Consider the following 15,606-nt stretch of genomic DNA (forward strand, 5'->3'; position numbering starts at 1 on the left):
AGTAAGTTGAGCAAAACCAGTAATATTAATCTCTCGGTATGTTGGTTTTCTTGTGGACGGACCCCCTCGGGATCAAAATTACGCATATGGTAAGGTCTCGTCCTGACGGGCTCGCGTAACTTAACCGCCACCGTCTCGGTCTTGTCTTGTCCCCGTTTTGTCTCGTCTTGTTTCCTTCCCAGGCCCGGTCAAACACTCTCTCTTCCTTTTCACTCTCGCTCCCCCGAGTCCTCGCTGCCTCGTTCCTCATCTTTGCTTTCCCCACGAAACGTCCGACCAAACCCCCATCTCCATCCCCTGCAGCGGCCCTTCTCATCTCTTTTTCTAGTCGATTTTCTCCGGCCAATCCATTCACCATCGATTTCTTCAACCCTTTCGTCGTGAACATGGGTCGGACCGTCGACCAGGAAGTTCACGCGGCGTTCGTCGAGTTCCGCGCCAAGGAAGACGATAAGGTGCGTGACTCCTGTATTTCCCGTAATATTTCAACCCGCCGCCCAACACCAGCGTCACTGACATGACGAACCTGGCGTGTTTGCTTTCCACAGTGTCTTTCCGTCCAGTGTATCTACTGCCAGCAGATTCGCGCAAAGAACACCTCACGCCAGAAGCAGCACCTGCTCGAGTGTCCCGGTCTCCGCGGCCACACCAACCCCCAGGCCCAGTCCCAGTCCGCCCCCTCTGCCCCGAATGGCATCGCCGCTGCCAATGGATACCCTCCCACCCCCAATGGTGCTGCGGCCACCGCGCCGGGTGCTGCTCCTGGGCCCGGTGCTCTCGCGACTCCCAACGGTCCCATGATGTCCAACGGTGTCAATCCTCATGCTACCCCGATGCAGACGCCATTGCAGAACATGCAGAGTCGCGCCTCTCTCCCGACATCAGGCCCGGCCGGAACCGCCTCCACCGTCTCTGCTACCCAGCAGGCAGCTCGTGCCACTCCCAAAGCGAAGCCTAAGAACTCGACCTCGAACCTTCCTGCCCCACCCCTCGATGACGTTCATGCCGCGTTCGTGGAGTTCCGTGCCAAAGAAGAAGACAAGGTGAGCGAGGACATGGCCCGCGTGTTGCCCGATAGAACCCTATGTCTGACAGGAGACCCCCACCAGTGTCTGTCCGTTCAATGCATCTATTGCCAGCAGGTCCGCGCAAAGAATACCAGCCGTCAACGTCAGCACCTTTTGGAATGCCCCACCTACCTCAGTGTTATGAAAGATTCGATCCCCGCAAACAACCTTCTTCATACCTTCCCCGAAGGCGACGTGGCGCGTTCCCTGCAGATCCCCGCGCCTACCCTGGAGCTGGACTTCCGCATGAGCATTAAGATGAACCCGAAGGTGTCGGTAGGTGAGAGTATTTGGGGTCAACGTGATTGGGTAACATTCGTCGGTGGTCAGTGGGCTGGTCGATGGGGTAAGGGTGTCGTTCTGGTAAGTCGTGACGCGCAATTGGTTGCCTGCTATAATTAGCAACATGCTCACCGTGCATATAGCCTGGCGGACAAGACTCGCAGGTCGTGACCAAGGAATCTTCTACACATCTCCGAGCAAGCTACATGCTCCAGACCGCCGACGATCCCCCCGCATACATTGTCGTGAAGACCAACGGCTGGTTGACCGGAGCCAAGGATATTCTGGACAAGGTCAACGACCCGGGTATGGCGGATAGCATCAACCCCAATACATACAAATACCGCATCAACTTGAACATGGAAACTGGAGACGAACGTTACGCGTTTTTGAACACTCTGATGTGGATTGGAAGTGGCTGCCGCAGGGGCCACGAAGGTCAGTGCTGACCCCATCCCATTACCCCGGCTTGATTCACTTTACTAATACATATGCAGTCATCTTTGATGCCTTCCGCGTCAACTAATCTGCCACGATATTGCAGCTGTTTTGTCCGTTATTAAGCGAGTAGCAATTGTTGATTTCATGGGGGAAAATCGTTGTCTTGGTTGTTTTTTTCTCTTTCCTTTCCACCTTTTGATTGGGCTTTGACCCTCTCTTCTGAAGTGTGGCTTGTGTATTTATCTCTTCGATCCATCCGCGTGGGCTTACCCTTTTCCTTGGGGGTTGCCTGCCTACCTACCTACCTACCTGCCATTACTTCCATTTACCTTCACGAGTCCGCTTGATGCGTTCGTTCGAGGAAAGTTCTCCTTCGAATGTCCTATTATGACTTGTCTTTGGGTTTCTTCTATCTCTTCTTTTTTCTTTTTCTCCTTGATCCCATTTCCACTTTGTGCTGTCCACTTTTGTAACTGGTATCCGTTTGACTTTCATTTCCTCCGTGTTTCTTTTCACTATTTACATCTCCTAGGAAGCAAGATTGTCCTCATGAAGTTTCTCTTCACAACCCCGGTTTGTTCCTTTTCCTTTCTTCTTCTACTTGTCGATTACATTCGACATCAACACTTCCCCTCATCACAACCCTAATACGTTGAGCCAAAGCGTTGACTATACACGCTCGCATCTTGTACCTCTATCTTATTTTCCAGAATGGATATTGAATTGCCAGTTTTGATACCTGATAGATCTAGTACGTAATTAGCAGTAAAACAGCTAGCTACCAACTACCTAATGAGACCATAAAAAACCCCTACAGGATAAAGATCAATCGATGTTGAAACCACGAAGTGTAGTTGGGAGGTAGGTATATGCGTCCCCAATGATGCTAGCCTGGCCTACTGTAGTATTATTCCCAAACCCCCTCAAAATTAGCTACAAAGCAATAGTACATGTCCGGCAAATCCTCGATATAATACGTGATATGGTTTGTATAGACCAGTTTTTTACCAGCAAGTATCAATGAAGTATAGTATCTGAAGAAAAGATAGATTACTTAGTTTACTTACTTTACTTTACCGAGCCAAGCCAAGCCTAGCCTACCCCAGGTGAGGGGTATCATAACCAACCAAACCATACTTAGTATTGATGTTATACTTATGGAACTAAAACCACCAATTAGAACGTAGTAATTATTAAATAACCTGGCAAGATATACACTTGTTACTATGGTATTATAGCTAGCACTATCGACCTGTATCTAAGCACCATTCATGATATTTACCAACCACAAGGAGTTCTTATCCCTGATGCATTCATCCTGTAGTGCAAGTAAGTATTTATTGTGAGATTGTGTCGATCTATAGGTTGAATATTGATAAGGTAGTAAGTAAGGATGGTATGGGAAAGGGTTGTGAAGAGGAGGAGGGTGATGAGAGATCATTAAGCTTAATGGCGGTGGAAATATTGCTATGAGGTATGGATAAGATGGTGAAGATGGATTTGGAATGTGTATGTTATGTTGGACGCTTGGGGGATATGGAGTGACAATGATGGTAATGTTAGGCGGCAATCATTGGGTTATGATGTATTGTTTCTGCTCTTGCTGTCTGGATATTGGCAGGTGGACACATCTCTGTGTAAATGATTTAAATAGCAACAGATTGGAGACAAAAATAGCGAAAGTCCCCTCGTCGTAGGCACTGATGTTTCGTATATTAAGGAGTAGTATGATGATATAGCCTGTTGAGGTATATTTAACATTGTAGCATAGAATCAACAGTTAGTTATGAAGGTTATCCTCTTCTCCGTCTGTAATAAGAAGGAAACACAAGTATATCGACTCCCGCATCTCCACCAGCTTGAACCAGCGGCGTAAAGGCCTCTTTGGCAGATGAGCTTGCATGAAGATTCCTCGAATACGTCTGAATTTCCACTTCCTCAAGATAGGGAAACATCTCCCTCCGACAAGCCACCACCTCCAACAGATTGGACATGACTTGATCCGTTTGAGAGGATTCGAAATGTGTCATACGAAGGCATTTCAAACTAGGCGGCAAGATCTCTTTAAGCGACGATAGTTTTGGTCGGTCATCACTCAAGTGGAAATTAAGCAGGGTGGCGACGGGAATCCGGAGATCCCATAGTTTAGTGAAATCCGCCATTGACCCAAACCAGTCGATTGGAGGCGGATCACCATCTTCCACATCCTCGTCAAATCCGGATTGCATCGTCTCCCCTCGGTCGTTCAGATGAAGGACCTGCAAGCTGTGCTTTTGCGTACTAAGCGCAGAATAGAATGCCCGAGGACGGAAATTCATATATCGTTCTCCCCATATCACCTGATTCGAGTGTTGGTATTTGAATTTTTCGAGATTCGCACACGATGTGATAAAGTCCGCCATGCCTTTGCTGCCATTGGGGTTTACACCAAATTCTAGCTCAACAATTGGAGAGGTCCCCTTAGCAGGCTTAAAAGCTGGGTGATCAATTTGAGTAACCATTGACTCAACCACGGAATCCAGGCTCACAGACCGCACGGACGGGAGGTGGAAGAAAGGGAGAAACTCGTTATTGGGATACCATGCTTTGTTATCGTCCGAGGAGTCAATCCCGACGTCTTCCAAGTGCTGTAGAATTGGCATCGTGTCAAATGGCTTCTCGCGCATTGCGGCACGCGAGAGAACTCGATTGAGAAATTTGACTCCCCATGTATAGTGCATTAACAAGCTGGTCATGTTCTCCATGGTCAAGAGTAGCAGGCCAAGCCATGCATCTTGATTGCCCTCTACCAAAGCTTCCTCCCATTCTTTGGTTTCTTCCTCTGATTGGCTGATCCGATTCACCAAAGGTAGAACAGAAGTGATATCGTGATTCTGCTTCTTCCTTGTATAGGAGGACCACCAATGCAACCTGAAATATTTGATGGAAGATCCTATCGCGGGGTTCTCCTGGATGGCCAGGAGAAGAGGGCGAATCTGAGATCCCTCAATCCAAACATAGTCGTAGACTGCCTTGAAGAGGACGGACCGCCAACGGCGACAAACCAGGAGGAACTGGTATTTATGTTTGAACAAGACGATATTGTCAACAATAAGAAGGAGGATCTCGTCCGGAAGGCGATCCATCTTGTCAGCCAAGGCAAATTAAGGAGATGAACAAGTCGGCATCAGGCGGGTGAGGATTTTTTTGCTTCTGTCTGGACCCCATTTTAGCGCGAAGGTTGAACCAGACGGAAGTGGTTGAAGCTAAGCCAGCTGGGGTGGGCTCAGGATGAGGACGGGGGCGAAGAGGGATTGATAAACGGAGAAAGAGTAAAAAAGAGAGCGAAGCGAGTCAGTTCAAACGAACCCAACAACAAGAAGATGTATAGAAACCCATCCCAAAGAAGGGAAAGTACCTTGAAATGGTAATTACCCTGAGAGGTAACGGGTGTTTCTGATACGCAGTATACTTTTCTGGTCCGCATCTATACTGACTGATTACTGTTGTTTCCAGCCAGATAGTTATTACGCGGATTAATACCGCCCTTATGCCCGTACTTTTTGCCAGGACCCTGTATTTTATGCTTAGCTGTTCGGTTTCTCCCAGATGATCCACTCCGGAAGGAAAACTTACCAACTAAGCGACATTTCGTACATACCAAAGAACGCCGCGGGCATTTCTCCGGTTTCTTTCCACATTGTTGTGCCAGCACAGCATCTTGAAGATGGCGCAGGATTTTTTCTTCCTTTCCCTGAGGAATTACAGCAATCCCTTGCTGCTCTTCAAGGAACTGTTTATTGGTAGGGAATGACCAGCTCGGATCGCAGTGGGGCTGACAACATCAATGCAACAAACAAGCCTTATTTAACCGAACCATGGACACATCCATACTAGAATACCCTGGGAGAGGAAACGAACAGGTGTTGGCACGTGTTAGTATTACTTACGCTCATTCCGAGTGGTACAGACTTTATTTACTACCAGTTATTAGATCGCAGGAGTTCGTTCTGGGTAGCCGATTGGCTAATAGCGAAACCGTGTTCTTTCCACAGGGCTGCATATGATGTATCGCTGCCCGGCAGTTTCATCCGCAACAAAACTGCTGTACAGATCGAATATACTAAGGTAAAACGACACACACGCCTTGTCAGCCTGATACCTGTGTCAGTTGCAAGTTCGATACGATGTGACCAGATCTGAAACGGCTCTGTTACTTTCTTGAATCATAAGACATGACACATAATCAAATGACCTGTTCGGTCAGAGACTTCAGCGTGTATCGTAAATACTACAAGCTGCGGGTATGAGCCAATACAATTAGTATGCAGTATCCTGTGAGTTAAGTCCAGTCGAAGCTGGAAAGAAGCTGATTCTTGTCTACGTTACTACACTCAGGACTAATGCCAACATCAAATATCTACAATATTATCATGCCTAAGTTTAGAAGCCTATGTAATCAGTTAGTAAATGGTGTTGACGCCACTGAATCGTCGCAACGTACCTTTCTCAGTGTTCCCCTCACCCATACTCTTACTGCTGCTGCTGCCACTTTGGATAGCTCCGAGAATGCCATCCAGGTACGGAGCACCGCTCCATTTCTGGTGGGTCAGCACATCCACGCCCAGTTCTTTCTCGCGGGCCTGGACCATCCGGACATAGGCGAGCATGCCTTCATCCTTGAACGCGCGCGAGAGTTCCGTCGTGATGGTTGCGTTGGTGTGCAAACCGGCGAGGGAGATCAGTTGCAGAACAAATCTATGTTGGTCAGCTACTGTCGACTTTGGTTTCAATGAGACTCTTCACATACCCATGTTGCGCTAGATCCCAGATGAAGGACTTCAGAGAAGCTTCATCAAAGCCCTGACCCATCCAGTTGAATGACGGGCTCAGGTTGTAAACCAGCTTCTTGCCAGGGTGCGCAGCGCGCACATCACCTGCCAGCTTACCAGCCTTGGCAACATCCGGATCACCCGTCTCGACCCAAAGAAGATCCGAGTAAGGTGCGAACTCCTTGGCCCGCTTGGTGGCAGCCGCGAACCCAGCACGATAATGGTAGAAACCTTCGCGGGTGCGGGGGGTATCGCAGGACCAAACCACCGGTGTCTGGGAATAGTCGTCTGCCAGTGCCCTGCGACGAGAGATAGAAAGGTCGGGTTTCTCTTGGACACGCTTCTTGTATGCGTCGCGAGCGGACTGAGGCGCACCCTCTGCCTCAAGGTGTGCATCGACAGCTAAAGAAGTCGCGATTAGTCAAGTCACATATGGAGGTCACAAGGAACCATACCCTCGTCAAAAGTGACAAGCTTGTGTCTCTTAACCCAGTCCATCTCGTACGCATCGATTTCTGAAGGAGCAGCTCCCTCTCGCTCCATGGCCTGCAAGGTCTCTGCGAGAGGTTCCACATTCTCCGTAACACCGAGGAGGAACTCGTGATCGCGCACATCGATAGCACTGCTAATCAAACGCCCGCTCTCCGAGTCCGTACGAGCAATAACCAGGTTCTCTGTTCCCATCATATCCCACTGGAAACGTGCAGCGACAAGCCTGTTGATGTGGTCTCCGATAGGCACAAGGACTTTGCCAGCCAAGTGACCGCATTTCTTACCGCCATGAAGCTGGTCCTCGAAATGAACAGCTGCAGCACCATTCTCTGCAAAAAGCTTAGCCAGCTTCAACACGGCGGACAGCCCTCCGTGCCTAGATACATCAGCCAATCAGTCCTCAAACCCTATATGATATGACATACCCTGTATCGCCGTCTGCAACAATTGGACGTAGATAGTCCACGTAGGGTGTATCCTTTCGTTGTTCGGGAGTGAACTTCCGTCTAGCATCCCACTGCTTCCGATCGTGCAGCTGCTGGGCCTTGAACAATCGCTGGACCTGGTTGGGAACGGTGTTGTAGGGATAATCACCAAAATCGGGCGACACCTCGTTGGTAGTAGTCAACAGAGAGGAGCATGCCCAGCCAGAAATGTACAAAACCTCCTGGTTGGGTGCCTGCTGGGTCATCTGTACAGGGTCAATAGCACCCACTGCGGGGAGTTAGTAGATGCAGTAGACCAAGATATGAGGAGTTCAACTGATGACATACTGGTGTGAACTGGCTTCCCCTCAGCCGCTCGCTCATTCAGCAAGTTGAAAAGCTTCCTTGCCATCAACGAGCTCGGGTAGGTCTGCTGCAAAGAGCCCCGTTTGCTAACGACATCCGCGGCCGAATAAGGCCGCTTGATACCCTCGAACCGCGGTGACGCCCACCAGGCTTCCACATCTTTAATTTGTTGCTCATACAAGGCATCTTCAGCAGCACCAGCCTTGTCAGCCGTCGACAAAAGTTGGTATGAATCGCCCGGCAGTGCGGATGACACGAGGGGTTCAACGGGGGGCAACGTTGGTGCCGACATCCGCGGATAACCGCATGTGAACGAGCGCAAGGCAAGGCGAGATGGACTGCCGGCAGTCGAAGTGAGAGAAGGGATACGTCGAGGAATTCGACGAGGAACTGATCGAAGCATCGTCAAAACTCAGGTAAGAACGGATAGCGAACGGCCTGACATTGAAGAGAAAGGGAGGAATGAGGAGGGATGGAGTGTCTGATGTTTGGGGGACACGGTCCGTTTCTCGGTCGGCCGATCACTAGCCTAACCTCGGTCTGGGGGCGGCAATCCCCCCGCTTATCCGCGGTCGGCATGGCGCCTTTTGTGGCTCCACTGGTGGCTGGGATAACGGTGTGGTTAAGCTATCCGTGCACTCCGTTCTCGGTGGATTCTAAGATCGAGATAGGATAGAAGTATGGACTCGCAACCACGTCATACAGTGTTCGAATATCATAGCTACGTGCCGTTGTTCTACCTATTCGACATACATCATCCACATGGCAACTACCATAAACAGTATCGAGGGATACCTCATCTCATGGCCACATAGATGTGTAGTAGGATCACAATGCTCGAAGCCCTCTCTCATATGCGTCCCTTAGCATTTGGAAAGAAATCTCAGCAACAGGATCTGTACGACCCGTAATTGTCACCAGAGTACGAAAGTCTCTATCCGCAATGATCTTGCACATCTTCTTATGTTCTTTCACTTCCCATCCGGCTTTCTGGCAATCCTATAACGATGGAACATAAGCATAAGGATTCTTCTCTCGCCCCTATATCAATGCTCCAAACAAGGGGAAAAAAATTACTCACACTACTCACCTTATCACAATACGCAACCACACCACACTTTGCACATCTCAAAAGAGGCTTATCCTTCTTCCCACAGCCATGACACTTCTTGTGCGTGGCAAACCTCGCCGGCCAACATCTCATCTCGTCGCTCAGCTGGAAGAGCACTTTCATATTGCCAGGAAAAAACTGGTAGGTTGAGATCACTGGTTAGTACGTAGTGCACTCGAAAATCATTTTGCAGTGCACTCATAACCATACCTTGAAATACCCATAGTGCTCCTGCCGAACACCCACAGTACCATCAAGAAAGAGATGGCGTCTAGGAAACAAGATAGCCATAGTATTTCCGGGCTTCAGCTTTGGATCATTCTCAATGGATCTGCCTCGATCACCCGTGTAAAAGGCCACAGTGACAGGCGAGTCGGCCCTATCGAACGTTCTCAGCACAAGTCGCGTGATCCGTTCGATACTGACGATCTCCACGAGTAGACATCCGAAAACACCGCCGCCATTTTCAGGACAGGTATAGTCTCCAGGGAGATCTGAAATGGAGGGAAACACGCTTTGGTCTGCGAGGGAGGCGTAGTTACGCGGCATCTTTGGGGGACGTTGCGGGCTGTGTAGGTAGGTAGTTCAGTGGTTAAGAGGATGATAGGAAGAGAAGGGGTAAATAGATAGACGACCCTTCTAGCATACAGATGCGCAGAAGGAAGTACCTAGTGTATGAGGAGAGTCGAGGTTGGGGTTTGACGCGATAGTAAACATGGTCGATCCACCCCGACGCGTTGCTCTTCGAGTGAATGATATTTCCTTCTAGAGGCACAACCTATGTCTAGGGACAGTATTCGTGACCCTAAATAGTATACCATCTTATAACCCCTCATACTTACTAGAACCCATAGCTTGCCACAGTGAGAACTAAGCCATTTCATTTTGCCACTATCCCAAGTACGTAAGTGAAGAAGATGAGGTTCATCCAGATAGTATTACCATCACGTACAATCATAGACAACTCCAGATACTCAAATAAAACCGATGTAATACAAGATCCAGCATGTAACTCCCGAAAAGACTGACACAACTAACACAAAGCTCTCTTCAGGTGTATTTGCGTGCATTATATGAACGAGCGATAGTCTCGCACTAGAAGAATCTCAACGGCCTTCACTCACGGCTATACTCTGATACGCATGGTATGCTACCATAATACTGGCTAGAATCTCGTGAGCCAGATTGGTCTTTGTAGCCATAACCTAGACTTTCCAATTATGAGAAGCTCTACTTATGCTATCAATGACAGGCTGGCAGCCAATCATGGGAAGAAGCTCGCAGCCTAAACCGAGCTTCATATCCAACAAATCGAAAATTTCAAGGGAAAGGACAATGCAAAGAGGGGCGGGACGAGTCTTCCCCTCCTTGAAGGATAGAATAGTTGTAAAGTAACCCTAATCGTCCCCTTGTTCTTAGTTCGTCATATTATGCTAGTGGTTAGACCATACGAGATGTAGCGCTCTTTCCCTATAGGTCAGACTCACTGCTTTCATGCAGGTCGTAACTACGAACAGCGCCCCAATCTGCCAGCAGGGCAACCTTAAACGCGAGGGAAAGTGGAACTTAATGACAACTCTGAATGACAAAATTACAGGGGTCTTGATAAGCCCGAATATCGCCGGTGGTAGGTAGTACAACCTTTTTACTACAGGAACAGACCTTGTAGACTACCTTGACACATGCAGGATAGCTTTGTGCATCTAGTTGATCGTCGGTTTGATCGAAAAACTCTGCTACTTATCCACGATAATCCTACGGCATGTTCGAGTAAATCAAAATCTAGACTCATCTAAGCACTCGTGATAATGCAAGGCTCATCAGCTATGCCAAATATAGCCCACGTAAGGAACGGCAATCCCTAAACCTTCAGTTATCGTAGCGGTGAGACGCAACGGCCCGCCAAGAAGAGGCTATTGGCACCGGACTGTTAAGCCAATAGCAAACAAGCGAGATTCAAATCCGGGTGGCGCTCTCCACTCTCCACTAGGTCTTTATCAGGAAAGGTGCTCGGATCTATCAGTGGCATCGCCGACGGCTCTTTGATATAGTTCCTGGCCCTGAAGCGGGTCTCCTTCATGATTAGGGCATCCTAATACCATCCCTTGCACCGTCACACCCCATCACTCTGATAGATGATTGTGATTTGATCTCCGATAGACGGTGTCTCGTACACGTGATTTAGTTGATCACTAGTGTGCCTAACAAGTTGTTCAGCTGAAACTAGTCGCGTAGCTTCAGCAGAGGGTCACACACATGCAGTTGATCTCCACCAAATTGGAGTAAGTGGTAAGTTATTTAGTTAAGCGCATCGTGGGATTTGGATCGAGGGCGGCGGAACACTACAGAGATCCGCATTTGTTATCTTTATGTGCGTAGCTGGCGGCACTGTTGCACAGAAAACGAAGTTGGCATGCAGTTGTAGAACATGGTCAACCTAGAAACCAGAGAACGAGAAGATCGAGGGCAAATCCGCGCGAAGAGATAGGGCTGGTTAGTTACTGGTTGGTTACAGAGTCATGGGGCCTCAAGGCCGGTCCTGCGTTGACCCCACCATCTTCGAACTATCCTCAATGGAATAGGGTTCACCTAGGAAGAAAATGGCCAAAAGTATTCGAGGATACCATTTGGAGACTACCAGGTTCGTTGCGGCCAGCCTCTCATCCCACTTGTTTTGCTACGTGGTAATGAGTTTTCTTTGTGTGATCCAGTCAGCGCGTTTTTTCCGGAGTCCGAGCATTCTGTACCAGCCAAAATGGCTCCGATTATGAGAGACAAACCAGGTTTTGATAAACCATTCTTTGTTGTATATCCCACAGTGGCGCTCAAAGAGTAAACTGGTACATATCCATGCTAAACCATGGCATGTGTCCTAAAACTTTATGTAGGCGCTGACATGCCAGTCTTGAATTATCTCGAAGTGTTTTTCTGTCGATGTGGGATATGGTTCGTCGGTCTTGCGGTTGAATCGGCTATGCCGGGGAACGTTCTTCCATCTGTGATCCAGTAGATCTGTTCTGAATTGATTTCGAAACACCAATCGGAGGAGCACGCTAATGCACCATGGATAAGAGCAAGCACGCGGCCCTCGAACACTTCCCACGATGGAAATTGTCGTCCATATACATAGGTGGGGTGCTATTATCGCTTTGATCCTGGAAGATGCTTTAACTCTATATACTTATTTGAGACAGTTGCATATTCAACTTTGCAGATCTCAAAGCATCAGGAGTTGCAGGTATTGGCCGAGTCACTGACGTGTTGGTCATGGGTTCGTTGCAGATAGAAGCTGAGCCAGGACAGTCGCTGATGCAGCGAAGTCAGGAGGTTTCCACTTTTGACTTCACCATGCCTTCCGTCGTTGCTGCAAGGAGCAACGCGAGGAACGTACTAAGTCTGCATTTTCGTGGAGCTAACAAACTTGCAGGAAATTGCCGTGGGGTGTGGAATATTCACTCTCCAAAATGGACAACCCCGTGCCCAAATCTGGCCATCATTCACACTACCATTCAGGGCTTTCATTTGAGTTATGGAGCCTAAGTGTGCATAGGCAAGCGTTGTGTATCAGAACCACGTCTCCTGTCGAACCTTGTGGCTGCACGCGTCTTCTCCAAAACTAACCTCGAGCTGATTGATTCGTTCCTATCTAAGGAAGGAAATCTCGCACCTTGAGAGCCGTACCCCTAGCTCCTACATACCGAATACTGGAAGCTAGCCATGTGTGGACTCACAGCTTTTCTTGCCCTTCATGGGAGGTCTGGCTGGCAGCATGACGAGTTTACAGGCACTGGAGATTTGGAACAGAAGGTCAACGACAGTCTGAACCTGATCAGACACCGAGGACCTGACGCTCGAGGGCAATGGCTTAGCTCCGACTGTCGAGTTGGTAAGAAGGTATAACGTCTTGAGAAGTGGTATGCGATAAATTGACATGGAGAATTATAGGACTTGGACACGTCCGACTTTCAATTATTGACCTGAGTTCCGCCGGGAACCAGCCATTCCACGACAGTGAAGACAATGTTCATGCCGTTGTAAACGGTGAGCTTTACGACTATGACCGTATCAAAGCTGAACTATCAGGCGAATATGACTTCAAAAGTAAAAGTGATTGCGAAATTGTCATTGCACTTTACAAACATTACGGAGAGTCGTTCCTCTCGCATTTACGGGGCGAGTTCGCTCTAGTCCTATATGATGCCAGGCGACAGCTGTTCATTGCTGCCAGAGACCGATATGGAATCAAGTCCCTCTACTATACGGTAATAGATGGCCGACTAGTGGTTGCCACTGAGATGAAATGTTTTCTGTCTTTCGGATGGAGTCCTGAATGGAACGTCGCCAATTTGCGGGAGAAGGGCTGGCTGTATGGGCCCCAGATGTACTTCAAAGACGTGAGCCGAGTGAGTGACGAAATCAGTACGACTTCTTCGTACCATGGATCACTGATCATGCAACCAGGTCGGTCCTGGCCAGTACCTCATTAGCCAAGACTTCAATACTCCTCGGGTGAAATCCTACTGGGATCTAGACTACCCCGATAAAGTGAGCAAGACATTCGCGCGAGATGCTGAATAAATACTAACTTAGTCCTACACAGCATCATGCCTACCCACACTCAGAAGAAGAGACGGTGGCCAGAGTCCGGGAGCTTCTTCTAGAATCAGTGCAACATCGACTTCGTGCTGACGTGGGTGTTGGCGTATTCTTAAGTGGAGGGCTGGACTCTTCGGCCATTGCGGGTATGACGGCACATATTATTCGACAAGGCCAGAGCCTAGGAAACGATGCAAGCGGAAATCTCTCCAACCTAAGCTGTTTTACGGTCCAGTTCGATAAGACCAGTGGCTTGGATGAATCAGGTACTTGTCACTGGTCCTCCATGGTTCCACAATCCACTTACCAGTTCCAGATGTCGCCCGGAGAACGGCCGAATGGCTAGGAGTGGATTTCCATCCAGTCATTATGGACGAAGAGGCCATTGCTTCCAGACTAGAAGATACAGTGTGGCATACAGAAACACCCATACCCGACGTGAATGGAATGGGCCGCTTAGCCCTCGCAGAGGCCGCCCATGCAGCAGGCAAAAGAGTCGTGCTCACCGGCGAGGGGTCCGACGAGCACTTTGCCGGCTATGCAGACTTCATATGGCGCTACATACTGGAACCGGACCATTCATGGCCCTCATCGGACACCATGGCTGAGCTACCAGAGGCACGGAAGGTCGCCCATGCGTTAATCGCAAAAGGCTTTCTAGGCGCACTTCCCCCTCCTTCTGATACGGAGGCTTCACGAACCCTCAATGATAGTTCCGTGTTCCCCAGATTCAACGCATTATTCCAGCCACGCTTCCAAAAGTGGGTCTACAAAGACAGCCACGATCGCCCCGAGTTGTTATTTGCCAGAAGCTTCAGTGAGAAGGTCCTCGCAGACGTGGTTACAAAGTGGCATCCGTTGCATTCAACAGGATACCAATGGACGAAAAGTATATTGGCCAACTATATTCTCCGGTACCTAGGGGACAACATCGACATGGTGTACCAGATTGAGTCGCGCCCGCCCTTCCTTGACCATCGCCTCACCGAATATGTGAACGGGATTCCCCCTAGTCTGAAAATTAAATACTGCTCGGCGACAAAGACCTTCCGTGAGAAGCAAATTCTTCGCGAGGCAATGAAGCCATTTGTCACCAAGGAGGTCTATAACCGCACGAAGCAACCTTATGTCGGTCCAACCAAGTACAGAAAGAATGGGCCGGTGTATAGGATCCTCGAGACGTTAGTGACAGAGGCCAATGTCAGAGCTCTGGGGTTCTTGGAGTGGCGTGGGGTACAGGAGGATTTCGTGAGAGCCTTTCGCGATCATGATACGCTGTCGTTCAAAAATACACTATCGGTGGCTCAGATGGTCGTTCTTGGGAAGCGGTTCGGGGTGAAGACGGCGGAAGATCCTCAGAGAGAGGTGGTGGCGTATGAAGGGACGGAGAATGCGATGCTTAGGAGTCGGTTGTAAGATATGCTGTGCTGAGACCTAGATGATTAGCACAGCGAATGCAGTGGCCCGAAGCATTGTTCAGCTAGTTATGGCGCCTTGGAGAACCCATCAGTATCAGCCTTTGTGCGTGGCAGTCGGAGCCGGAATCGGATAGTGAAAACGGCAGTCTTATGGCACCACTTCATGTAGAACAGTGATATCGATTTGAACCCTTCACCTGCAAGTCGTGGTTGCAGATCAGCTGTGCTGCTTTTTCGGGTCGCGTGGAACGAAAACTGCTTAATAAGCAGTTTGATCATGTGACTTCCAAGCGACCCGGTTACCCACACAAACAAAAAATTTCATTCCACACCACCTTTTTCAATACTCTTACACACCACACACACCTTCCACCACCAATCATTTCCCCCCCCCCCACACCACAACCATGGCGCAAGTGCTTGAGAATGTGAGTATTATTACTTATCAAATACTTATTTACTACTTATATTACTTTTTATGATTCCAAAGTGATTCCAAAGTGAGATTTTGATGAAAAACTAATGAACTTTTGATGAAATAGTCATGGTACCAGTGGTATCTGCGTGAAGTTGAGGCAGGGCGCTTGAAGTTGCCGG

At 48.8% G+C, this 15,606-nt stretch overlaps 5 protein-coding genes across 5 annotated transcripts; 2 read left to right on the plus strand and 3 right to left on the minus strand.

Moving 5' to 3' along the window:
- Window positions 1-386: 386 nt before the first annotated feature.
- BO87DRAFT_321668 (uncharacterized protein) lies at window positions 387-1,875 on the plus strand (the record flags this gene model as incomplete). The annotated part of the gene is made up of 4 exons (XM_025619944.1): window positions 387-455; window positions 549-1,430; window positions 1,493-1,787; window positions 1,847-1,875. 4 exons carry the CDS (start codon window positions 387-389, stop codon window positions 1,873-1,875), a joined length of 1,275 nt encoding a protein of 424 aa, XP_025474149.1.
- Window positions 1,876-3,490: 1,615 nt separating this feature from the next.
- BO87DRAFT_381202 (uncharacterized protein) lies at window positions 3,491-5,065 on the minus strand. The gene has a single exon (XM_025624475.1). The coding sequence runs from the start codon at window positions 4,913-4,915 to the stop codon at window positions 3,584-3,586; it is 1,332 nt and encodes a 443-aa protein (XP_025474150.1). The 5' UTR covers window positions 4,916-5,065; the 3' UTR covers window positions 3,491-3,583.
- Window positions 5,066-6,078: 1,013 nt separating this feature from the next.
- On the minus strand, window positions 6,079-8,362 carry BO87DRAFT_346367 (methylisocitrate lyase ICL2). The gene is made up of 6 exons (XM_025620900.1): window positions 7,867-8,362; window positions 7,519-7,807; window positions 7,057-7,469; window positions 6,580-7,003; window positions 6,274-6,527; window positions 6,079-6,220 (listed from the first exon to the last, which is right to left on the minus strand). Exons 1-6 carry the CDS (start codon window positions 8,285-8,287, stop codon window positions 6,213-6,215), a joined length of 1,809 nt encoding a protein of 602 aa, XP_025474151.1. The 5' UTR covers window positions 8,288-8,362; the 3' UTR covers window positions 6,079-6,212.
- A 317-nt stretch (window positions 8,363-8,679) lies between these two features.
- Window positions 8,680-9,717, minus strand: BO87DRAFT_463658 (zinc finger MYND domain-containing protein). The gene is made up of 3 exons (XM_025629246.1): window positions 9,206-9,717; window positions 8,975-9,133; window positions 8,680-8,883 (listed from the first exon to the last, which is right to left on the minus strand). Exons 1-3 carry the CDS (start codon window positions 9,542-9,544, stop codon window positions 8,713-8,715), a joined length of 669 nt encoding a protein of 222 aa, XP_025474152.1. The 5' UTR covers window positions 9,545-9,717; the 3' UTR covers window positions 8,680-8,712.
- Window positions 9,718-12,712: 2,995 nt separating this feature from the next.
- BO87DRAFT_346372 (asparagine synthetase B family protein) lies at window positions 12,713-15,206 on the plus strand (the record flags this gene model as incomplete). Its single annotated transcript, XM_025620901.1, has 5 exons — window positions 12,713-12,881; window positions 12,941-13,398; window positions 13,457-13,540; window positions 13,596-13,863; window positions 13,902-15,206. 5 exons carry the CDS (start codon window positions 12,713-12,715, stop codon window positions 15,005-15,007), a joined length of 2,085 nt encoding a protein of 694 aa, XP_025474153.1. The 3' UTR covers window positions 15,008-15,206.
- Window positions 15,207-15,606: the final 400 nt, after the last annotated feature.

The sequence above is a fragment of the Aspergillus neoniger genome (genome assembly GCF_003184625.1).
Source record: "Aspergillus neoniger CBS 115656 unplaced genomic scaffold BO87scaffold_62, whole genome shotgun sequence".
Lineage (NCBI taxonomy): Eukaryota > Fungi > Ascomycota > Eurotiomycetes > Eurotiales > Aspergillaceae > Aspergillus > Aspergillus neoniger.

What these genes read in the sequence shown, in the direction of transcription:
- BO87DRAFT_463658 (XM_025629246.1), bottom strand. Translation starts at nt 9,544, where the DNA reads ATGCCGCGTAACTACGCCTCCCTCGCAGACCAAAGCGTGTTTCCCTCC. An exon ending in AGCACTATGGGTATTTCAAG is followed by an intron (nt 9,134 to 9,205) that starts GTATGGTTATGA and finishes TCAACCTACCAG; the next exon opens with TTTTTTCCTGGCAATATGAA. An exon ending in TGGTTGCGTATTGTGATAAG is followed by an intron (nt 8,884 to 8,974) that starts GTGAGTAGTGTG and finishes CCATCGTTATAG; the next exon opens with GATTGCCAGAAAGCCGGATG.
- BO87DRAFT_346367 (XM_025620900.1), bottom strand. Translation starts at nt 8,287, where the DNA reads ATGCTTCGATCAGTTCCTCGTCGAATTCCTCGACGTATCCCTTCTCTC. An exon ending in GTTGCAGACGGCGATACAGG is followed by an intron (nt 7,470 to 7,518) that starts GTATGTCATATC and finishes TGATGTATCTAG; the next exon opens with GCACGGAGGGCTGTCCGCCG. An exon ending in TGGGATCTAGCGCAACATGG is followed by an intron (nt 6,528 to 6,579) that starts GTATGTGAAGAG and finishes TGACCAACATAG; the next exon opens with ATTTGTTCTGCAACTGATCT.
- BO87DRAFT_381202 (XM_025624475.1), bottom strand. Translation starts at nt 4,915, where the DNA reads ATGGATCGCCTTCCGGACGAGATCCTCCTTCTTATTGTTGACAATATC.